The sequence below is a fragment of the Nesoenas mayeri genome (assembly GCF_963082525.1).
Source record: "Nesoenas mayeri genome assembly, chromosome: Z".
Lineage (NCBI taxonomy): Eukaryota > Metazoa > Chordata > Aves > Columbiformes > Columbidae > Nesoenas > Nesoenas mayeri.
The window spans coordinates 63382767-63401356 of NC_137542.1; the positions used below are offsets into that span (position 1 = coordinate 63382767).

Here is an 18590-nt window from a genome sequence, read left to right on the forward strand (position 1 = left end):
GGTTTCTGTTTTTCATGGCAGTAAATAATTTACATGGAAAACATTCCAATAATTTCACGAAGCACTTTCTCTAAGCACACAGAATAACCTCTCCAAAAGCTCTATTTTTACACACATCTCAAAAAGAGACCTTTCTGGCATTAGAATCATAGTGAGGGTTTTATTTTCACATTAACTCTAACATACTCCATGACTTTAACTTACTTCTTTTTTTTAAACTGATAGTATGACAACTACTCAGGTTAAACCAAACCAATTTCACTTGTTCAAGTACTTATAGTAGTTTACTTTTTGCTAAGTAATGCATATGTAAAAATACATTTTAAAGAAAAACACAAAACGACAAGGTAATACTTAGAGTCTACACTTTTTTATTGAATCAGACAGATACAAACTTATAAAGGGACAGATGTTCACTTTCTAAACAGCAGCACTAGCTTAAGTCATTGTTCCCTGAGTTGCTTTTATGTCTTTCCTACCAAAAGTTTCTAGTTCCCACCTCTGTCAATAGAAGAGCTCATGCTGAATGCTTACTGATTTGGTTTAGAAAAAGTCAACTGATTCAGCTTACATAGTCTGAATCAGGCCAGCTGACCCGGTCCAAAGCAGATAAGGAAACACTGACCTGAGTCCAAATGACAGACCTGTGGGTACAGTGGCACCTGGCAATCAAAGAGGTGAGCAAGTAGAGATGGTGAAGTCATTCCAACAAATTTGGAAACAAAACCCCCACATTCTGGACTTAGCCTGGGCATCTAAAATGTACCAGGTACAAATTCATTTATTTAAAATCAAGCAAACCCCCAAACACTTCCAATACAATTAAACAACAAAACACGTTTCTATAGTAGCTGCTTCTTTTAAAGATTTTGCAATGAAAAAGCAGTTTATAATTCATACAGGGTTTGATGTTGTTCGTGTAACTTTTAAGAAACACACTGTTATCATAAATTATTATCCTGATAAATATTTAATTATAATAAACCATCCACATATAAGCCATTTGGTGTGAACAGAAATATTTGCACTTTAACAACTTCCTCCTTCCACATATGCACTCATAAGATTGTTTATTCAGAAATACAAAATAATTTCAAAGAAAAAGATAAATAAGCAATAAAAAAGTTCAGCATCTTGCATATTTGCACATCATTCATATTATTATTGCACCATGAGACCTTTTATTTAGAGTAAATTTAGTGCTACTGATGTGTAACTATTTCATAATTGTGAAGAAAACTGAAGTTCTCAGTCTCTTTGGAAAGCCCAATGATCAAATAGTATTTGTGTGACTAACCTGGAGAAATCCCTCTTTCATCAACAGGCTTATTAACATTTTTTAAAATCAATGCAGTCATCCTGCTTCTCATCACAATGAGTCCTTCAGGGCTGGTCCATCAACTTGTACTGAAGTCACTTTCCACGACAACAATGAAAGCTTGACTGTGCTTCAAATTATTGATCTTTTCCTTTGAAACTGCAAGACCAGTCAGTGTTTGTGTCCACTGAGAAGGCAGATGTTCATAAGCTGAAATGAAGCAACTCAGCTCTTCTTTGTTATCACACACCTAGTACCACAATTAAATTTGGTGTTTAATTGTCCAAGGCAGTGTCAGCCTGAGCTACTATGGCTAAACAGCCAATACAGCCAACACGGAGAAGGCAGGTCAGGTGTGGGAACAGGGCCTTCAGTAAGCACAGCATGGCACCCCAGCTAATGATACCTGCCTTTTTGCCCTACAGGCTGTTTCAATGGCAGCTCTAATCCCCGTTCTCTTTGTTCAACAGCAGAGAGAATTCATGAGGCTGCTCGTGACTCTAACAAAGATCCCCACATGTTCAATATAAACAAAGTTGAAGTGCGAGAGAATTTTGATTCTTGGAAACAACTGGGAAAATAAAAAAAAGCACCCCAAAACCCATCACGTGCCCCAAACTCAGGTTCACCTCTTCTTCTATCTCAAATATCACGTTCTTTCTACACATGCATGCAATGGCTCCAAAGTGACAGGCTCCTGCATCCAGTCCACCAACAACACTAAAGGAATTTGCAGTCATAAAATACTATGAAATACTTCATATTGAATATGTTGCCACACAGTCATTTAAAAAACTTTTCTATTGTATGCTTGGAATTGCTCCACTTCGCCTTTTTTGATACTGACTGTGAAGTTGTTAGTCCAGACCTAAAGTTGAAGAGAGAATAAAAAACAGTAAGAGGTTAAAATATACAATGCATATCTACACAACTCTTACAATACTGAATATTTTTCTAAAGTTTATTGTTTTAAAATGAGTTGTGTAGTCAAGTTTCCAGAAAACCCCTACCTTTTTGTTCCTTGTGATGGATTTGTGCATTGCTGTCCTTTGCTTAAACCTCCTGAAAAGTAATTGTAAACAACAAAATGACTTCAATAAAGAAAGAAAGCTTCAGAAATTACATATATGGCAGCACATTTGAAAGGACAGTTTTAGCTAAAGCTGTGTTTTTTGAACATAAGTGAATGCAATATTTCAAGGAGCAGACAACATCTTATTGTCTGCAGTTTGAGTACTGTAGTTTATAATAACGCTTTTAAAAGAGGCAACTGAAAAGACTTTAGTTTACTGAATTGTAAGGGATTAATCTGAACCTTCTTTTAGTTCTCAGCAATAGTAGTTGATTTTCAAGGTGGCTGTTGAAAAACATATTTTTAATTATTTTTTTTATCCTGCAGGGAGGAAAAAAAGAATCTCTGCCAACAGCAAGTTTTTAATTTAAAACAAAGCTTGTTTTCACACGCAATAACAACACTGCCTATAAAATTTTCTGTGTAATAGATTCATATTGTAAGTCTTAATTGTGTTTTCATAATTCTAACACACTAACATTTTCCTTTCCTCTTATAAAGCTTCGAAGCTACATCAAGGAAAAGGTACTTTAAACAGATACTTAACTACATGCCCATGTGTTGTAACCTGACCAAAGACTGACTCTTCATCAAAAAGAGAAAACACTTGGCATGTTACAGGTACAGTTATGTTACATTCATTGGATGTAAAACACTCTTGCAAGTTCTTGCCTTTATGCTTTAGTTCACCATCTCTCTGGTTTTGCTTCCACATTACATAATGGAACTTTCCTGTCAACTGAATCTCTGAAACAATCCAGCCTGAAGATGTTTTCATTCATTTTCCCTTCAATATCAGAAGCCTTACTAACACCTTTCTGAACATGGCTGGGGTTAGCAAACAGGCAATTTACAGAAATGAGCTGTAATTCCTATGTCACCATCATGGTAAATGAGAATGCACTGTATAACTACCATCACATTCATAAAACTAGTTCATCATGAAAACTGATTTGACAATTTTTAAAATAAAAATATTCGCTCTTACACAGGCCTTATTCAAATGAATTTGTTGCAGAAACCTCAAAGACCTGCGAAGTTCCAAATATACCATTACCAAATTATTTTAAGTGTACAAACAGATCATTTGAGGAATCAAATATATCCTGAAGTGCATACTCACCAACTCTGTCTGAGTTTTCCATATGATAGGTCTTAGTGGGAAAATCTTTTTTTTCTGTCAGTTCCTGGATAAGACCTTTATTTAAGCAGACATCCACATGTCTGTTAAATGACACAAGACTGGTGGTTTTCTGTTCTGAATTACAAACTGGACAAACAAGAACACTCTCTTCTTTGGCTTCAAAGAAACAAGATGAACTAGTTTCTTCTGTATGTTCAGTTTTTTCAAAATGGTCTTCATTGTCTTGTGAAATTCTTATGGGGAAGAGACACTGTTTCATACACACATTTCTAGCCATATCACTGAGATTGCTAGGCTGTCTTTCTCTGTTAGGTTTATCAGATATTACCTGGGTGAATTTATCTGTGCTATTGCTAGTAGCTGTGTCAGATGTACTTGCAGACTGGTCTGATCCTGCTAATTGATCTTTTTTATTTTTTTGACACTCATCAACATTTTCATTTTTAACTTGTGGTAGAAAGTTAAGTGTACTTTCTCCTGAATTGTTATTCTTGGACATTTCCACAGTATCTTTAATAAAAGTTCCATTGAGGCACTCATCAATATGCCTATTAAGCTCTTCCAAATTATTGCTGCTTTGCTCCTCAAAGCAAACAGGGCAGGTGAAGATCTTACATACATTAGAATTCTGCAAGTCTGTGACTTTCTTCGTTTCTTCCACAAATTTTGCTGATGATTTCCTATCATGAAAAGCTTGTTTACCTACAGTTTCATTTGGAGAAAAATTCTCCCTGTTTAGCTGCCTTGCAGCTCGCTTTTTATCAAAAAAACTCCCTCTGGGAGATGCTTCTGAATTCTTTGTGAAACATTCTTGGTTGGACATCCCTGGCTGAAGACTAAGAAAACCAACTTCTCTTCCTGATTTTAGGAAACTTGTAATGCTTTTTTGTTGGTACTTCTTCTCTTCTTCACTTAGAAATCCTGATACTCGTACACCTAATGATGAAAAACAGATTTATAATACCAATTCTATGAAAACTTGATAATAACTCTTAATTAACACCTTTTGAGGTATACACCCACTCAATACAAGAGCATTTTATCTCTAAATGGAAGCTGTACTACCTGCAAATGCTAACAATGCATCACAAGTTCTATATAATTTTTTCAGACCCAAACACTTGCCAATCATACTATTCATTTCAACACCCATGAAGTTTTAACTGATTACACCACAACATGAGGCTATAAACTTAAAATAATTACCTAGAATTCAGTCTGAATTAGAGTTTTGCATTAAGTTTCCCCAACAAAATATTTTTTTCTTCAGCCCATTCTAATACCACAGACAAGTAATCTTTATATATTACTGAAAGGTTCAAGCAGAATGTGTAAGCATCTGAAACACATGGGTCTTAGAATTTACTTTTAACTGTAATTTTCGAATTTCTTGCAGAACACAGCATCTTCAGATCCATAAGCACTTTTTTTTTTTTTTAAAGCATTTGTTTCTACAAGATGTTATGGACAGAAACTACCTGTTGCTGTGGTGCAAGGCAGATTTAAAAGCTCTTTCATGGCAGCAGAATTAAGCACTGCTATGTGTTAAGATTCTACTCTCATGTCAATGTGCATGTTGTTCCAAGGCCAACAAGTGTTAGGAAAAGCACAACCTCAGTTAGTAAAACCTTCCTAAGTATTCAGCACTCTAGACTTGATTCACTTTGCAAAAACTACCAAGGTAATGGAGAAAGGATAAAGCCATTTATACCAATTCTACTTTAGAGCATAGTCTATTACATTCATACACTGTAAGACCTAATTCTGAACAGGAAGAACGTGTTTGAAATATTTTACCCATAAGTCTTATCCGTAAAGGATGAGGAGCAACACTATCAATTTCTGTTCCTAACAAGTCTTTAGCAACAGCAAATATTTCCTCCTCAGTAGAAACAGAAGAGAGTACAGTTGAAGCTCTTGTTTTCACTTCGAAGTTCACATTCTTCAGCTTCAAGGTAACAGTTTTACCCTGGGAGGTGACGGGAAAAAAAGAAAAAGAAAAAGAAAACGTTCAGCATAAACAGCACAAAAACAATTACGCATAATCTATACAAGGGCCCTAAAACCATAGTCAGGAATGTGTGCTTATCTGTGTGCAGCAATGGACACTGCCAAGAATCTGCCTGCAAGATTCTGCACTTGCTCCTAAACTGATGCCAAAGTCGAATTCTCTGAACTGGGTCATTTCTCTACGATTCCCAGCAGACCATGTGCCACCAGCACATGTTAAATAGGTTTCATGCTCTGGCTACAGTCACAGCTTCTACCCTGTCTACAAAAAAAAAAAAAAAAAAAAAAATCATTACCTCACTTAGACGCTTTCAGAGACAGATATCTTAACTTTGCTGGGAAAACTACTAGGGATGCATGATATCCAATGAAGGATTCAATGAAAACATCCTTCCTTCTGCATGGTGCTTTCAAAGCCATACGTAGTATCTGTGTCTGGCACAGATATTCCCCCAGGAACACCTTCCAAACCATTAGTGTGATTGTGTCCACTGAAATGTAAATAAATGGCACTCCTTTTGTTAGGGTGCCTTTGTAAGCTTATTCCTTTGTCCTTCTGAGCTGATGATTTCCCTTTCAATATGTCATCTTTTGAAACAATCTTTTATGGCTGAAGAAGACTAATAGCAAGTCTTTTGCATCTTGAATGTTATTCGTCACTTTATCATAAAGACCTCTATAGAAAATATGAACTGTTCTTTCTAGATAATGAAAAAAAATTTGGGGAGAAGGAATACAGGGACTGTGGCCACCATTAATACCCTTGAATGGTGTGACCAACTTGTCAGCAACATGTAAACTTCATAAATTAGTCTACTGGCTATTGACTGAATCCTATATGAATATGAGAGAGAAATGTGGTGTTTTAAACACATTAGTATTACATGATTGACCAAAGCATATCTCACGGACAATCAGCTCTATTATTTGCTTATAAACATTGCTTTTAGCATAAAATGCTTATATGCTAAATAACTTGCTTAACTACTTTAATTTTTTCCACATATTCCACATATTATTAGTCACCTGAACAAAATGCTGCCTAAATCATTCTAAACATCTGAAAATTAATGAATGGACACTTCTGAAGATAGATCACATGGTATGATCCTGCTGAAAGCACTCACATTAATGCTGCATTTAATAAGTTTGAGTGCAAAGTATTGTCTTTTTGTAAGTAAACAGGGAATAATATAAATACCTTAAGCCCCTCTTTCTGTAGCTCCTGAGCAAGGTCTCTGCAGAGTTCTCGACACAAGCTGTACTGGTCTTCTGCTGTGTTCATTTCACTGAATGTTCTAAGATAAAGGTATTTTTTTCAGTGCGAGTCCTAAAATTTGTTCAGTGCCTGTCATCTAAAATTATTTTTAGTACAGTTAAACATATCTACATCAAAAAAGGTTGTGTAGGTTTGAATGATTACTTCAAGGGAAAACAAATATTCATACAAATACTATACAGAAACATTCGTGCACATTTATTTGTTTCAAAATGTATTTGAAAGGCTTTCAAATACTGAAACAATTTGGTGTTCAATTTTTCATGCACTATTTGAAAATGTATGAGAGTTAAGGTGCTATATATTTAATGCTATAATATATGCAAGAGAGGATACTAATAACAACTGAATTCACAGAACCAGCCATTTGTATTTAATCTCCTCTGTACAGTGCTGTGTAACATCAGAAGAAAGGAAGGATTAGAAAGTCAACATCAGTGCCTAGGATCAGAAATAAATAATTCAGATGCTGAGAAAAAGATCCCAGCTAGGATAATTACGTCTAGCCTTGGAGGAGGCAGAACTATCTTTCTGCCAAAACCACTGCTAACTGCCTTTGCTAGACAGGGGAATTACAGGGTTTTTTGTTGTTGTTTTTCTGCATTTGCTTTTTAGTAGTAACATGAAAGACAACTTTCCATTAACACTGGTTTCAGGAAAAGTGGGAAGCAAAATTTACAGCCATCAGGTGTTTTTGGAAAGGTCTCAGAGATCCATTGTGTCGTGCCAGGCTTTGAATGTACAAGTGCAAATTTTATACAGTTACCCTGGATTTCACATCTCTCAGTTATATCAGGTTTACCTAATTGTATTGAAAAGTTATCCTCTATTATGATTCACATTCCCCTAAGATCATTTGCATGCTGCCAAACAGGATGAGTATTTTACTGTAGGTCCCATGCCATTATCCAAGGAGTAACTCATGTTATCCTGGCAAGGCTGCAGTGATTTACAGCATTGCAATGCTGCAGTAATGGGGAAGCTGTGAAAGTCATAAGTTTGGAAGGGGCATGACAGAGAGAAAGATATTTCAGGCCCATCTCCTCCCCCCATATAAACTAGTTTCATGATCTTATCAGCCCATTGACGTCTCTGGTCTGAAACAGTTTCCCTTAGGGAAAAAGAGAAGGCAGAAAAGCAGAAAGGTACAATAGACTACTCAGATTATCTGTCTGTCTGCAAACCTGCACAAGACTATTGTCATAAATTTCTCAGCTCTAGTGGCACCAAATCTTACAGGGCTTATTTAAACTGTCCACAACTACTAAGTCTCAATAGGAATGAGAATCGTTTGTAAGAAGACACAATACATGGGGGTAGGGATAATTATTACGGTGCTCTATACATTCTCCTTGGAATATTTTCTTTTTAAAAATGAACTTTTGAAAATTACATCCACCACCTTCTTAAGGAACTTTACACTGATAAAACCTTAAAATTTAGGACACGTAACCAATTTTAGTTAACCATGCAAAGTTACTGTCTGCTTTGCAAGTCTACCTTATGCCATACTTGCTGTGCATGTGACTGCAGGCTACTAGACTGATATTGACATTAAACTATAACATATAAAAAAATTCTAGCCTTTATATATTTCCACCCTATATTATGGCTTAAAGACCGCTTTGATGCATTAAATGCATTAGGAGAATTAGATTAGGAGAAAAGAGAACACTCAAAGTGAGAGAAGTACCTCCACAGTATTCCAAAGTCCAGAAAAAAAAACTAACGAAAGCTTGATTCTGATTTAGTAAGCTGGTTGTAAATGTGTTGGGGTTTTTTTCTGTTGTTGTTTTTGTGGAGGTTTTTTGTTTTTTTTTCTAACACATTTAGATACACAACAGTGCTACTTGACATTATGTAGGTTTAGTGATTAATGCATTTTTTTTCAATATTAAAGATGCATACCTTTCAGTGCTCATACTTTTTCTTTCTCCATCCCTTTAAAAAAAAAAAAAAGAACAATTTATTTTACTCACTTTACCTAGAAATATTATCTTTTCAATAAACTCTGAGTCAACCAATCATGCTTCAATAGCAAACAGCAGCCTCTTCTATAAAATCTGGGTGTCAACTTTTTCTACAAATCTTGTACATCAAGTTTGAGTGCAAAATTGAGATTTTTTTTTTTTTAATTTAAACTACTGTAGATATGTAAAGATAGATCAGCTGGAGATGTCAAGAAAAATGAAGTTTGGGAAAAAAACAACAAACAACAAATTAAAAAAAAAAAAAAAAAAAATCCCCAAATGAACAAAACCATAAACCAAACCTTCAACAAAACTCCCCTCTGATATTAGAAGGAATCTTAATTAAAAATGAAACTAACTACAAAACCTATGCTGCCTGACCTAGCTGTAACTGTGAAGCAGTGCCATTAAAATCCTGAAAATACTATGTTCATCTGAATATTTGTTTATCTGAGGAATTAGTTTGCTTTCTGTCTAAATTACTGCCCATGTTAAAGGTGATGTATTAAGGATTTGTTTGTTTGGTTGACCGTTTTTTTTTATTTCTGGTTTTAATTGAGCATCATTTAACAACTCTTCTGCATATAAGGACCTGTGCAAACAATTTTCTTTTCAGGTCCTTCTTCTGTTTTTAAGTATTGGAAATAACAAATCTAGTATCCTCAGATTTCCCTAAAAGAAGGTGGTCAAAGATAATGACGATAAGATGAACTATTTACTGAGGACTCCGGTGATAATACATTACAGGCTTACTTTCTCCACAGTAAAATCGCTGAAATCAAGTTTGTGCTCATAAAAACAAAACTAAGAATAAATTTATTTGATAAGATCATTAAAAATGTGTTCCCCTACACAAAGATAATCTTGGCTTTTGAAATGCTCTTTTTTTTTCAAATGTACTGGGAGGTTACCCAGACTGTACAATCTCTAAACAGGGTGAATAAAGGGAGAAAGTGCCCGAATTATTAAAGGATCATTTAAGGTTGCACTATCTTAACAGAAACATTTGGAAAACCACATTTTATCTTTTATCAAGTCACCACAAAGTCAGTCTTACTGCGTATTCTGTTTCAGTTCAACATACTTCTGAAATTTAAAAAAAAAAAAAAAACACACAAAAACCAAAACACACAAAGATTTGTGCTAGCACTTTACTGGTCTACAAACTGCTAACTATATATTATGTTGTAGTCAAATGGAAAAAACTGAAGATCTGTTACTGTCAGAGTAGGTCTTTCAGAAGTACCTAAGACACTTTGGAACTCCTAATGAAATCAAATAACTGGCAAGCAATTTTAAAATAGAATTTCAGCAACACAGGAAAGATAAAAAGATTTTTTAAGAAAGGGATATTTAAAATAAAGGATTCAATCTTAAATTAAGACTCTTGGTTAGAAAACCAGTAAAATGCCATGGTTTTTATTTTTAAGAATAAGTTCTCCATGTTTGTCCTCAGAACAGGCTTAAAAATGAGACATATAATTGAAAAGATGTATTCACTAGCAGGATTGATTTCTTCTCTCCCAAACAGGAGGCTAAAAAGGCATTAAAGTAGTAGAAACCTTAAAGGAACAGATATGAAAAAGGATATAAAAACCTTTAGTTCTATTTCAGCAAATTCACAAGTTGATCATTACAAATATGTACATAAACACAATAGGAGATACAGAAATTTCACTTATGTTCCTTAGAAATATAACAATTTACCGCTAGAGAAGATCAGAAATCAATGCAATTTTAATTACAATCAGAAAACAATAAAAACCAACAAATATATTAATTTATTGCTTTTATAGAAAAACAAGACTGAACACCTTTGCTTAGGATAACTCATTTCTCATTAGCTGTTCTAGTAATTATGAGGTTATCCTAAATGATATTGACTTGATCTCTTGATACACACTTATGTACAACTTCTCTGACAGACATTTTGGATTTCATGTATTAGACATGGCTGTACAAACTTTTGTTCTTTACTGTTTGGCTGTAGTGTGTATCTCAACCGTAAATGTAACAATAACAGGTATCAGAGATGTTTTAAAATATATTAAATAAGACAAATTTTCATAATATTTGTCAATAAAATATGTATTGAAATGTACAGTATGTGACATATACAAGGAAAAACTTATAAAAACGTAAATGCAGGAGAAAAAAAAACCCAAAACATACTTTTCCAAATGTGTTGAACCCAAACCAAGGGAAATATCCAAGAAATTACGCCAAGATGTTTCTGAAAAAAGAAGAGAAAGCAGTGCCCTCTGCTGGTAAAGTTCTGAGCAAGTAACGATTCCCAGGGCTTTTAACATCTTCTCTGTTACTTTTCCTATACCTGGCACCTGAAAAATAATAAGTATCATTATGTTAGAAACTTTCCTTTTGTAATCCAATACCAAGGACAATTTAAATCAAACGGAACTGGGCAGATTACCTAGAAAAGTATATTTCTTCAGTAGAAATCTTGGTTTTAGAACATATGGAACCTACATGACTGCATGCTAAATGTCGTAGTATCTCTTACCTTTCGAATGGGCAAATCTTTCAGGAAGTCTAGCACAGCTTGTCTCTCAGGAGGAATTTTGTATTGCCCATTAGGTTTATTACAATCACTGCACATTTTTGCTAACATTGTATTCGGTGCTATTCCTTAAAAACAAACAAACACAAAGCATATTTTTTAAAAATACAAGGCAGTGTTTAATTTCAGCTGTTCAATATTTAAAAGCACAATAGCAGTCTACACATTTGGCGAAGACTAAATATAAGCACAAGAATTACAATAACTGATAACCAGATTTGTCACAATTCTGCAAAAACATTTTGTAATAGACGTTTGAGAACATAAACACAAGTGGTAGATTAAACATAATGGATGCACCAGATGAAGTGTTCCTACTATTTTAAGACAGTCAAAGTAACACAACATGCACTAACCAGTCATGAGGGGTTAAATACCAAGGGTTTAAAAATAACATCAGTTACATGATTGAAACATTTTATGACAGTGTTTACAGTAAGACAAAAGGAAATGCTTACAAGAGTTATAAAGAACTCTTAATGAGGAGATATTTATTCCTTGCATTTCAGCAAAAAGACTAATTCTGACAAAATATAACTTTTTCAGTTTTGGTCTTAAAATGCTAGATATGAAAGCTATGATATGAAAGCTATGTTGGTTTTCTAAACACTAACTTATCCTTAGGAAGTCAAACTTTCAGCAGAACATAATTATTATTTTGCTACCAGTCATAAGATAACATACATGGAAGGGGGGTATCATCCTGCTTCTTCCTGCTAGCTGTCCCTTTACCTCTGCTTACATTCAACACTTCCCTGGCTTCCACATCTGCTTCATAAAGCTCACCATTCTCCGAGGCCTCACTGACCTGGTTCACAAGGCAGTTCAAATGTCACCCAGACTAAGTGGCTAGGGACATACAACTTTTTCAGTCACCTAATCCAGATTATTCACAAGGCAGTTCAAATGTCACCCAGACTAAGTGGCTAGGGACATACAACTTTTTCAGTCACCTAATCCAGATTATTCACAAGGCAGTTCAAATGTCACCCAGACTAAGTGGCTAGGGACATACAACTTTTTCGGTCACCTAATCCAGATTACTATCAAAACAGTTGAGATTTACAGGTAGGTTGTCTGAAGTCAAAAGATGTAAAACTTGAATGATAAATACCAAAAAACTAGTGAACAGTTTACTAACTTCAACACATACTTCTCTGAGAGCTAACTTTTAAATGAATTTTTCATTGTCTTAAGAAAGGAACAATGTGGACAACTCTTAGAAATACTTAATAATATGGATCTGCTATTCAAACAGCAATTTAGCAATCAGTGACAGATTTCAGTATGACAACTGGCTTATGAAAACAGTTTACATGAAGCACTAAAACAACCACCAGTGCTACGATCAGATCCTGAGTGCACTGGTCATTCTTCCACACTAGTTACATTTAAAGAATAAAGAAGCAAAAAGATTATATAATAGTTTATATGATTAAACAAACAAACAAACAAAACCAACCAAGAGTGGCTTTGATAGCCATAATATCTCTTGAAACATGCTAAAGTCACAGTCTGTGAGGACTTGCAAAGAGACCATATTTCTTTGCACCACAAGAACGCTGTGGCAATGCTGATTTCTTAATGCCCTCTGAGATTAGAGTACAAGACATTGTGGAAGTACAAAAGCATTATTATTAATACATGTCTGAATACCTGCACTAGCAGTCAGCTGAGTTTTCTGCTCAATCCTAAACCGAATTTCCTTCACAACTTCCTCTGCAGAATTTCCAAAGACAACCGAATTTTCCTCTGACTGATGTCTTCGTTCAGGGTCGTCATCCATCAGAGGTGTGTTGTCTTCAAACAGTACTGGTGAAGAAGAGTATCCATCTTTGTCAGATTTGGCAGACATATTTACATCACCTTTATCTGTGTTAGACAGAAACACAACCAATTAACCCATTGAACCAAAACATATATTTTGATGATTTCATTTTGCACTGGCTGAAGAGAGTTCATTAGCAATTTTATTTATTTGTTTGAGGAAAAAAAATATTTATCCAAAGCAATTGCACTGCTTTTTGTTTGAAGAAATGAGAGTCCTAACTGCTTTGTTCTTAGTACAATTTGACCTTGGCTGAGATTGGAAAAACTGGCTAGGAGACTGGACATAGCTCAAGAAAAAGCAACAAAGTTTAATGGTCTGTTGCTGTAGCAGCAGAAAAACATCAAAATTTTGGTGTTTTTTATTTCATACCACAGTAAAGGCCAGATACTTCCTTTTTTTGGGGGGGGGGGGTGGGGGGGTGGGGTGGGGGTGGGGGGAACGACACACAGACGGACACATATTTTACAGAAGTTTTTCAATATTCTCCAAAGAAAATTAGGGTTCTGGAATATCTCATTCTAGAGCCACCAGCCTGGTGAGCTTCTTGTTTTCAACTGCCATCATCAAGTAATATCAGAAGCCCTTTGTCTGACTCTACCCATTTTACTACTATGGTTTCACATTCTGAGTGCTTGTTGTTTGTGTTTCAGAAAAACAAAGAGGTTAGAGAAGTATGAAGAGCCATGTGACTACACATCAGGGATATCAGTTTTGTAAAGACTGTCAGTTTGTTTCTTTCCATTCTATTAATGCTTTTAAGTAACAGTGTAGCCTTGATTATCCTCTTAATGGTTATTTACATAATTTTTGAATACTGATAATCTAAATGTTCTGGTTTGGGCTTTGAGCAACCATTTGTACAACTCCTTTTTTATTATTCCTGATTGGGTATACAACTGTGGATGTGGTTCCAACTCCATCTTCTAGAGACAAGTGAAATCCAGTCATACCTTAACCATTACTGTAACTCCTGCAGTGCACTGTACTTTATACATTTTTAGTCTTATAAAATAATCATGTAACTAGAGCTTATGCACACTGCCTTTGCAGACAAGTTCTCATGTTTCTGATGTGCAGGACTCACTATAGCACTTTAGGAAACATCTTTGCAAAATACAATAACCTCTAGAACAGAAAATTTGTTTATTCTATACCTCCTTAAGTAATAGGATTTTTACTATTTAGTTGCAAAATTATCATGTTAAATTGTAAAAGAAAAATATACACATAAATCATGCAATTTGTTTTAGTAAGCCTAGTACCACTTTTCACACATTTTACTCAAGTGAAAAAAAATATCCTTCGAGTCCGAATCATCTGCAGCACACCTTTTATGCATGGGTGAGTAGTGGAAGAAGTTAACCTGTAAACTAACAAATGGAAGGTAGAGAGTCTACACAAGGGTGAATTATGCAAGGACTTAAGTATCTGCCCTATGGATGCAGCTCATCTGGAGCTTACATTACATTCATATCTGACTGGCAGCCCCTGCTCCCAACCCCTGGTAGCGTGGTTACAATAACTAGTGTGATTTTATAAGGCAAGCAGCCATTCTCTGGGATCGAGCAGGTCGCATGTTTGTTCCTTTTCCCCTCCTTACCAGTCCCTGAAGCCCCTGTGCACCAAGCAAACAAACCAAACAGGCTACTTCTTCCCTTCCCTATCGGTCACAGGTTCCTGGGCACCAGGCCCGTTACTCCCTTGTCAGCCCTGAAGGTTCCAGCACCTGCCCAACCTGGTGGTGTTGGTGCCCCCACCACGGAACAGGGAAACGTAACAGCTCCCAGGACACTGTCTGTAAAACAGAGCAGTTACAAGTCCTAAAGGGGAACTTGGACCAGAACGGCTGCTGGACAGTGAGGCCGGGACCCCTGGGTGGCCAGGGATGCCCCCACCACCGTCTGCCTCCTCTGAGGACTGAAGGAGGGACTCGCATGCTTTTACGTGATTTTTGAGTCTAGATTATGATATTTATATTTATACAGCAGACCACGTACTAAGATCCAACCGAATCTGCAGAGGGTCTACGTGATTAGAAATTACAACTTAGCTTGTATTACAAATACAGTATTATGCTACTTCTATATTGTACTACATTGATTCTGCTTGTAGAAATCCTGTGCTATTCTGATCATAAATCTCATGCTATAGTAATCATAATTTCCTGTTAAGAAAATAAAACTTAAATTGTAACTACAATTTAGGGTTGCCATCATTCTGCCAATGATCCGTGAAAAAAACATCTCTCCCCTCAGTGTCAGGTGACTGCATGAAAAGAGATTAATTTGATTACCTTTTTCTGTAGTGCTTTCTGTGTTAAAAAAGAATCTTCTCCTATCTTCAGGCCAGTTCTGTCTTTCCTCTAAGTGCTCTGTTATGTTCAGGTAGGCTTCATCTAGGCCCATTGGCATAAAATTTGGATCATATTCACTCAATATTTCTCTAACCTTTATAAACACACAGTGGAAGTATTAAAGCCTTGTTGCTGTAAGAGTGGATCTTGACACACAATTATTAAGTGAACAAACATACTCTGAAACTTCAAGATGACCAATCAATTTTAAAGATAACTATAGAACAAACTATTGATATTGGAAATTTGTAGTACTGCTTCTTACAAGGAGCAAGATATCAATAAGTGAGAACTAAACAGATTTTGAGCAGTGTATTTTACTGCAGAGGTATTAAGATCAGTGGAGGACCCCACAGGCACTAGTTTCACAGACACTGCAGTAACTATCTGAATAAAACTCTGGCCTCAGAACTGATGCACCTTTCTGTGCACTGTGTGCCAGATATCATACATGCAAAGGTTAAAGCCAGAACAAAACAATTATTTTAAATTATACTCAAACTAATGTTATAGTCAATGTTTAAAGCACTGTCTAAAACCACAAGCAAAATTTGTTAGAAACATGTTTAGTGATAAATACATCATCCCAAAAGGAAACATAAAAATTAAATGGTCAAAATAAAATCTCTACCTTTTGTCTCTTCCCTCTTCCATTCCGCCTCCACCCCTGCTTTTTTTTTTTTGTTGTTTTTTTTTTAACAAAAGGAAAATTTGACTGCATCATGTTTTCTCTACAGGTTTTGGTCAAATTCTTAGGTATCACAACATTTATTCACATGCACTTCATCTTTCTGAAACTGATTAAAGGTAGGACTCATTGCTCAACTTTTAATGACAAAATGAAATAAATTTAAATATTTAACGCAATTCCTAAGAGAAAAACATAACTGAAAATTAAAATTAACCCAAGCCTTTAATACTTTTCCCCATCAAAACCAAATGAAATACATATCATGAAATCCAAGACTCTTAACAAGTTCAAACCCACGCTGAAATACTCCTATTTATACATGCCTTTTTATAAAAAAAGTGAGAAAAATCAGATAAGATCAAAATGAGTAAAGAAGCTTACTTCATTTATGTGAAAAGATTGAGGCTTCATAGAAAAAAAATCTTGGCATACTTTTATTAAAGTCAGGAGACTTATGCCATGCACTAGTTTGATTTAAGACCTCCAAAAGATTGTTTTATTTTCTTTTCCCATCCTCCTTTTCTTCAAAAACAAAACAAACAAAAAACTCACCACAATTTTGGGTATCCTAAGTATTTCCCCTGGTACTAACTAAAATTACTTCAGTTAAAAAAAAAAAAAATCTGATTTATTTTCTCACAATCTCTTTTTTCCTCTTTATTTCAGGTCTCTTCTTTTAAAACAAATTAATCTGCATTTAGAACTCACTAAATGCTCTTTGCTTCTCTCTGCAGTAATTAGCATTTGAAAAGATGACTATGCATTGTATGAAATTATTATCTCCATGTTTCCTATGTACTTGCAGCTTCTGAGTAATTAGATTATGCTCCACAGTTTTGAAGTTTTAAAAATTATAAGGCTCAAGCGGTACCACTATACAATTTTAAAAATCTCTATCAGTATCACTACTGACTGCAGTAAAATAGCAAGATCTCCTTGCCCAAAGGCACCAATATTTTGTTTAACTTATGTTTAAAGCCACATCATTGAAGAGTTAAATATTTAAACTAACACTTTACATACTACCTATAACTGAGGTATTGATACAGTCTAAAACCAAGTACAGTGAAATTTTGATTAGAGAGCACTTTCAGACTTACCTCTTTACTCACTTTGCCGTATTTTTCAAAGTTTAGTGGTACTATGGTTAGATGTGGACAAAGCTTTTTAGCAATAAATCCAGGCATGGCTGCACGTACACCAAATCTCCTAGCATGGTAATTTGAAGTGGACTTAGGAGAAACGAAATAAGTTTAGTGTTTAGTAATGAAGTTCTAAGTTTTGCGGTAATTAATCAAGTTCTAATCACGTATCTCCACACAGAAAAGACTAACAATGCTGAGAGTTTACATGCATTCTTCTGTCTTTCAATCTGTTTACATCCTTTAAGCTTTAATCAGTACACTTTTTACTGAAAAATAAAATCTAGCTTACATGATCTAATGTAAGAACAGATGTTTTCTCTTTATTTTTGTTATTTTTTCCATACTTATAAAAATTCTCTGTATAAAAGTGTCATATTATTGTATGGTTTATTAGGCTCTAGATTCATGTAATTGGTTTCTGTATTAGCTTGATATTTGGCCTTACCAACATACTCATTGATCCCACTGCTATGGGCTTTTCCTTCAGCTCTGGATTGTCTCTCATTTCCACAGCTGCATAGAAGGCATCCATGTCAATGTGTACAATCGTATTGCTGAGGTTACGGTTCTGTTCCAGTTCTATCACAAGTTTGTCCACCTGAACAGAATAAACAAACAACTGAAAAACAACCTGGCAGAAGTACAACAGTACATATGACCCTAAAAATTCAACTGCCTGGCATGCAGTTAAAAAAACAACAACAAAACCTCCAAACCATACCAAACCAGCACCAACAAAAAAAAACAATTAAGTTTCTGATGAAACCTGCTCCCAAAGAGAAACTACTGCAGCAAGCAGTACAAAAAATTCCAAAACCCAATGGAAAAACACCCCAACCCAACAACAAAAACTCATCTATGTGGGGGAAAAAAAAAAAAGGAAACATTATCTGATTCAGACAGAAACTTTGTAAGATCACTCAATATGCAGCTCAGCTACCACGATACAGGTTATTTTAAAAAACTGAAAACATGTATTAGAGAATTTCCAACACTCATAAATTAAGCTATCACATTTCAGAAAACTGCCTAGATAGGTGAAAAGATCAACAGCTCACATGGCAGATTCATCTACTTTGTCTTGTCAGAAATGAGGTCTCAAACACGCAGGCTCATTTACTTACTAAGTAAGCTACTGTTGACGCCTTCACAAAATTCCTCAACATTTGTTACAGGAATCCATACCATATGAGACTGGA

The 18590-nt window shown here is 35.2% G+C and overlaps 1 protein-coding gene across 2 annotated transcripts in view; it reads right to left on the minus strand.

Moving 5' to 3' along the window:
• Positions 1-243: 243 nt before the first annotated feature.
• POLK (DNA polymerase kappa) overlaps positions 244-18590 on the minus strand; it is a 34176-nt gene continuing 15829 nt past the window's right edge. For both annotated transcript variants that reach the window (XM_080362044.1, XM_080362045.1), the window contains exons 4-15: positions 17837-17989; positions 17347-17478; positions 15496-15649; positions 13028-13243; positions 11315-11439; positions 10966-11132; positions 8732-8764; positions 6746-6842; positions 5332-5503; positions 3514-4470; positions 2329-2380; positions 244-2186 (exon numbers count right to left, since the gene is read on the minus strand). In XM_080362044.1, coding sequence (XP_080218170.1) covers positions 2102-2186; positions 2329-2380; positions 3514-4470; positions 5332-5503; positions 6746-6842; positions 8732-8764; positions 10966-11132; positions 11315-11439; positions 13028-13243; positions 15496-15649; positions 17347-17478; positions 17837-17989 — 2343 coding nt within the window. In that variant the 3' untranslated portion in view covers positions 244-2101. The remainder of the gene's footprint in view (positions 2187-2328; positions 2381-3513; positions 4471-5331; positions 5504-6745; positions 6843-8731; positions 8765-10965; positions 11133-11314; positions 11440-13027; positions 13244-15495; positions 15650-17346; positions 17479-17836; positions 17990-18590) is intronic.